General features: G+C 38.8%; 1 protein-coding gene across 1 annotated transcript; it reads right to left on the minus strand.

Moving 5' to 3' along the window:
* Positions 1 to 1,790: 1,790 nt before the first annotated feature.
* Positions 1,791 to 4,222, minus strand: LOC131307222 (L-type lectin-domain containing receptor kinase IX.1-like). The gene has a single exon (XM_058333626.1). The coding sequence runs from the start codon at positions 4,178 to 4,180 to the stop codon at positions 2,054 to 2,056; it is 2,127 nt and encodes a 708-aa protein (XP_058189609.1). The 5' UTR covers positions 4,181 to 4,222; the 3' UTR covers positions 1,791 to 2,053.
* Between the last annotated feature and the right edge of the window lie 1,902 nt (positions 4,223 to 6,124).

The raw sequence follows: 6,124 nt of genomic DNA on the forward strand, positions 1-6,124 counted from the left end.
AATTCCATATGTTCCAAATTTGCCTTGCTGGGTCAGCTACAGAACATATTCTTGATGGCTGCCACTGTTACATAGTCAGCTAAAAGTCTTGCTAGTCCACTCTATCACTATCTCTTTCTCTCTCAAAGGAGATGGATTTGTGGTTCTGGAACAAGTCTTCGCATGCTCATTCTCAATCAAGCTGCATTGCCATTTAGGGTAGGGTGAATTTCGTCTCGTCAATTTTCTTCGATGGCTGCTACTGGCCGACTCTTGTGAGTTCCTGCTGCATGACAGAGAACTACGAGTATATATATGATGTCTGGAGGCAATAAAAGTGACGTAATTGGCAAAAACAATAGAAAACGTATTCCATCATACGCTAATATACATAAGTAGAACAGCTAGCTCCATCTGGGGAATACTCATCCCCTCTAATTGTGTTGATTGACAATATAAATGTGATACGAAATTAAATAATCCTCTTTATATTAGCACTTTTAGAAAATCAAAAATTCCTAGTTGAACCGTTGATACCTGCTAATAAATTGAATCAGGTAAGTTGAAGCTAGATAACCATTTTATCGTGCTTTCTTAACCTTATATCAATTTTATTTTAGAATTAACTCGATTTACATTTTCTTAACCACATTACGTAAGGGCGCCCCTTTTTTAGAATTTTGCCTAGGGCCCTGAAGATCTCAGGGCCGGCCTTGACATGCACTTATAGAAGTTTCAAGTAAGAAAGTTGACCAATTGTGTCCCGGTCAAAGTATGCCATGAGAAACAGGACTAGATAAATAGAAAAAATTGAATGAAACCATGGTTTGAAAATTGAAATCCAAGCATCATCATGTTCTTCCAAATTCTTACAGTTTTGGCGCTGTAATATTTGCACCCTCGAAAAAAATCAAATCAGAAATCTCAGGTCATTGGATATTGCTTGCTTTTTAAAAACTACTCGACGTTGTCATACTTGTGTGAAAAAAAAAAGTAACATTATCAAACAAGATCGACTTAGGTTGTACTCCTGAGGGGAGTAAAAAAAACAGCAGCAGCAGCAGAAAGAAGAAGGTGATTTTGCGACACTGTTAATGCTATTGCTACTATGGCTTGAAGACAGTACTTCACTGATCCCGGATCCATAGAACGACGAATTAACGTAAGACCCTGACGCAGGCCGGGACCTGCGATGTTTGGAATAGTCCTGGGATGCCACTCAATCAAGGTAGTGACATCACTCGACGCTACTAATCGCGGAAGACACTCATTCGACCAAGCCACACGCTTGATAATAGGCATTTTCACAGGATCTGTAACATTTTTATTTTTTGTATTTACTACCACAATTTTATTGGTTTCAGTAATTTCCAAACTCGAACTAAAAGCCGCCAATTTAGCATTGTACTAGTTGAAAGTCCAGCATCACGTTGCTGGACTTTTATTTCCCTATGAGCAATGAATCCATTATGTGAATAATTTGAGAAACGCTGATGCCCAATCTTGGGCAATTTCATACCTCGCTTCCCATTTCAACAAGTTTTTTTCTCCTAGAAAAAAGATAGGAATGGCTCCCCTTAGGCATATACTCTTAAACAAGAAACAATTCTGTTTTCTCGGGCACCAATCGATGAATTATACAAAAATTGGAAGTTGAATCGAAAGTAAAAATTAAAGATAATGTTGGTTACCTCAACTGTGAAGAACTCATATCATTACAAGAACTCCAATCTGGAGAAAACTTTGTTATGGTGAGAAATTTCCTCCTTTCTCAAAGTCTAAGTTGCTACTGTAAAAAGATTTCAGAAGCCTTTCAAAATTTGAAACTCCTACTGTAATTGCATCAATTCTCATGGTGGAACGGTTGTTAAATCAAGCTGTACAAAGATTTTCTATTAAAGATAAAAAGCAGAAGTTACAACAATGGAAGTGCGAGTTAATCCCCAACCTGGAGACTAAAAAGCTAATCTACACAACCTCTTCTAACAAAAGAATCCTGAAATGTAAAATCATCAAAACCAATAGGAAGAAAAATGGAATGGACTACTCGTATATACTTTTTGAACCAGCTTAATTACAATTTATTCAAAAGTGATGTCGAGTGAGATGAAGCAGTAGAAGATGAGGTGAACTTGGAAGAATCTGTGTTGTAAGTAATGCTTGAATATTGGTTTTGGCTGGTGTCAGAACTGATGGTGTTTGGGTTCAATGGAGGAGGAAAAAAAGATAGTGTGGGCTGTTTTTGTGGCAGAATGGGCAGAGGAGCTTCAAAATTAAGCACATGAATTGCCTGTCTAATTTTAGGCCGGAAATTGTGATCCGGGTGAGCACACCAAAGACCAACAATCAACAATCGATCCATTTCTCGCTCATCGAAATCCGGGCCCAATTTCGGGTCTGCTGCTTCAAGTAACCTTCCCATTCCGTAGAGGTCCCAAACCCATTCCACCAATCCCATTTGACATTCTGGCACCTTCATATCAAAGGGTTTTCTCCCGCAAGCTATTTCCAACGCCACGACCCCAAAGCTATAGACATCTGATTCCTTGCTAGCTTTACCCGTTACCACACATTCCGGTGCCAAGTACCCCATGGTCCCCGCCAAAGCAGTTGTTTGTGGCCCTTTCTCGTGATCGACAAATCTAGCTAACCCGAAATCTCCCAATTTGGCATTGAAATTGGAGTCCAACATCACATTGCTTGATTTTACGTCCCTATGCACTACACATTGCTCCCATTCTTCGTGTAGATAGAGCAATGCCGAGGCCAAACCTTGGGCGATTTTATACCTTGTACCCCATGTCAACAAGCTTTTCCCTTTGAAGAGATGGAAATCTAAGCTGCCATTTTCCATGAACTCGTAAACAAGGAGTAGCCCTTTCTTTTCGTGGCACCAACCGATGAGTTGCACCAAATTCTTGTGCCTCAACTTGCTAATGATCTTCACTTCTGCTGCGTACTCCTTTATCCCTTGTTTAGACCCCTTCGATATCCTCTTGACAGCAATATAAAAATTCAACTCCCTCAAAAAACCTCTATATACTCCACCAAATCCTCCCTCTCCAAGCTTTTGTCCCTCCTCAAAGTTATTTGTTGCGCGAGATAATTGACTGTAGGAAAATTTCTTCGGCCCAGCACCGGCCTCGAATTCATTTTCCAAGGACATCTCAATTTCAAACTCATCCTCTTCTTTTGCTCTACTTCTCCTCCACAAGCCAAACCCAACCAATACAAACCCACCAACAAAAACACCCGAGCCAACAACCGATCCCACCACAGCTCCAAGGGAGATTTTATTCGACTTTGGTTTCACCGGATCAGTGACATTGTTTTTGATAAGTGTATCCGTAACATTTTTATTTCCCGTATCTATTGTAACAGTTTTATTGGTATCCTTAATTTCCAAACTTGAACTAAATTCCCATGATTTTACAGTATTTTTCTCAAAACTTACACCTGTTGCAGCTGAGAACCCAAATGTTACCCATTCAGGTAAGTATTCCCTCAAATCAACAATAAAATGAATGGTATCTTTAACTGTGGTATTAGCAATAGAACCAGTAAAAACTACACTTAAATTGTGTGAACTCGAATCATACCTAATCCAAGCCTCATTCTCTACCCCATGAGTTATGTTACAGTTCCAAACCGCAGTAACATTTGATGTAAGAGAATTGACATCGATACCCACATGAGTATTCACATTGACCGGGTCCCAACCGTCCCAGTCGAAAACGTTCGCGAACGTATCAAACTCCACAGCAACGAAGGGGCTGGTATTGTTCCTTGTAACCGGGTCAATTGGGAGGCCTATCGCACCACCGGCTGTGAAATTCGACTCTGCTGGAGCGAGAAAGAAGGCGAGCCCATCGGCGAAATACTGACTCCCGGCCGAATCAATCACGAAAACGAAATGGGTACTGAAATCAGTTAAGTTTCCAGTGGAATTATCCCAAAGGTGAAGGGATTCGACGTAAGTTGCTTTACCGACTTGGTCCTGCAGATTGGTGTTGCGCTCGTTGGAGGTGACTTGGAGGCCTTGGGATGAGACATAGGCTTCTCCGTATGTTGTTACCTTGACCTTTTGAGGTTGATCGGCTATGTTTGTGAGGTTGAAGGTGAGTGAATTTGTTTGAGGAAATAGAATGCAGAAGAACATGGAGAGAGAATATAGCAGGATTTGGAAGTTGAAGAGAGCCATTGCTGTGGGTGGGAATTGTGAGTTTGGGTTGTGGATTAATATAAAGAGTGTCTTTTTCACATAGCCTACGGGAATATTCTATTTACGGAGTTATTCAATTTCGCGCGTCTATTTCGGTTTTAGGCGATCCAGATTTTAATGAATTTTTTTCGAAGAAAAATATTAATTACAATTAATTATTACCAGTCATAATTAGTTTTTAATTTGAATTGTCTAAAAGCACTTTGAACAGTCGCAATTAAACTCCATAATTTATTCTTTAAGGAGCTGCGGTAAAGAAGATTTTCACAGTTCTTTTGATTGGACTCAGTCCAGTCCAATACCAGATTTGATTTCGTAATTGGCAAAATCAACTGTCCGCCCGGCGGATTGGGAGATGCTGCCAAGCAGAGGTGCTTGGCAGCGGTGCCGAGCGCATCTCAGCCGTCCAAAAGTGTTTTGGATGGCCCGGATGTAAAGGTACCGAACGGATTTTAAAAAAAAGAAAAAGAAAAGGAAAAAGATGTTTCGATTCGGGCCGTTGATTCCGAGATGAACGGCCGGATTGGCCGCTCGGCACCCGCTCGGCAGGGGTGCCGCTCGGCAGGGTCCCCGGGTCCCCGCCCGGCAGCTTTAAAATTCTGTGTCCTCTGAAACTGCGGCAGGAAAAAGATACTCCCTCCGTCCCTGAATAAGTGTCCGGCGCCCAAAATTAGGCCTTTAAAAAGAAGCATTTGTTGCGTTAAAAAAATCAAATTTTTTTCACAAATCAATAGATAGCAATGAGTTTTATTATATTGTGAAAAAAAATTAAATTTTTAAATAAAAAATATGCACGTTTTGTAAAGTCTAGTTTTGCGCGCCGGACACTTATTTAGGAACGGAGGGAGTACATAGATTGTATGAATTAAAATGATGAAAATAACCCCTCCCCTCCCTGCAAAACTATCATGCTGGGACTTTTATCCCCAAATGACGATCACTTTCCCTAAAGCAACTTTCCCTCTTTTTTCTTTTGTAAATAAGGTCCCGTTTTTACCAATAAAAAATATTAAAAATTTAACGCATTTATTATCTCATTTTCACTAACAAAAAAGTTTCAGTATTTTACTATTTCGTTTCCATAAACAAAAAATTTGTCAACAAACATTGTTTTTGCTAAAATAACTCTTATTTTAATAGCAAAAAAATTTCACTAATTTTGAAATTGATGCAAGACTAATAAGAGTAAGAAAATAGCATCATACTCAAGGAACAATCATCTACCCCATCCGAGACCCAAAACCTAGCTCAATCCGAGACCCAAAACCTACAATTGGCAAGAAGCCAATCAATGACACCCTTTGAGCCGAAGACCAAACACCCCTATGAGTCTAAAAAATTCAAATATTACAATTGCTACTGTAACTCTACTTATAATCCATCAACAATTTATTCATTACCGAAAATAATTTGACATTTCTCAACAACTTATTCACTACAAGAAACACCTAACAACTTCTCAACTACAGATAAAAATCTAAAAAAATTTCACAACTGAAAACACCCCGGTAAATTCCGCCAAGGAGTTTTTTGGTTTCTTGGGTTTTTTTCATTTTGATCTCCTTCAAATTTTTTTTCCCGTTTGTTAATTTTGCAACAAAATTTTGTAGATTATTGATTTATCTCGATAAAAAATAAAAAAATGAATTTATTTTATTTTTATTTTTTGTAGTATCCAAGATAAAGCCCAATCCGAGCTGTTCATTAAATATACATTTTTGTAAAAATCCCCGCGAAAAATCATCTCAATCCGATACCTATAGATACAGTCAAAAATCTAAATAAAAAGTTAGATGATTGGATTAAACACCTATAAATATCATATTGAGTTGATTTTTCACGGGAACCATTGAAAAAATAATTTACATTTAATAAACGGATCGGATCGTTTGTATGAGACCCATGATAGACCCTACGATAAAA

The sequence above is a fragment of the Rhododendron vialii genome, chromosome 11a (genome assembly GCF_030253575.1).
Source record: "Rhododendron vialii isolate Sample 1 chromosome 11a, ASM3025357v1".
NCBI lineage: Eukaryota > Viridiplantae > Streptophyta > Magnoliopsida > Ericales > Ericaceae > Rhododendron > Rhododendron vialii.

Bases quoted from the DNA above. Each gene is read 5' to 3' on its own strand.
- LOC131307222 (XM_058333626.1), bottom strand. From the start codon at position 4,180: ATGGCTCTCTTCAACTTCCAAATCCTGCTATATTCTCTCTCCATGTTC.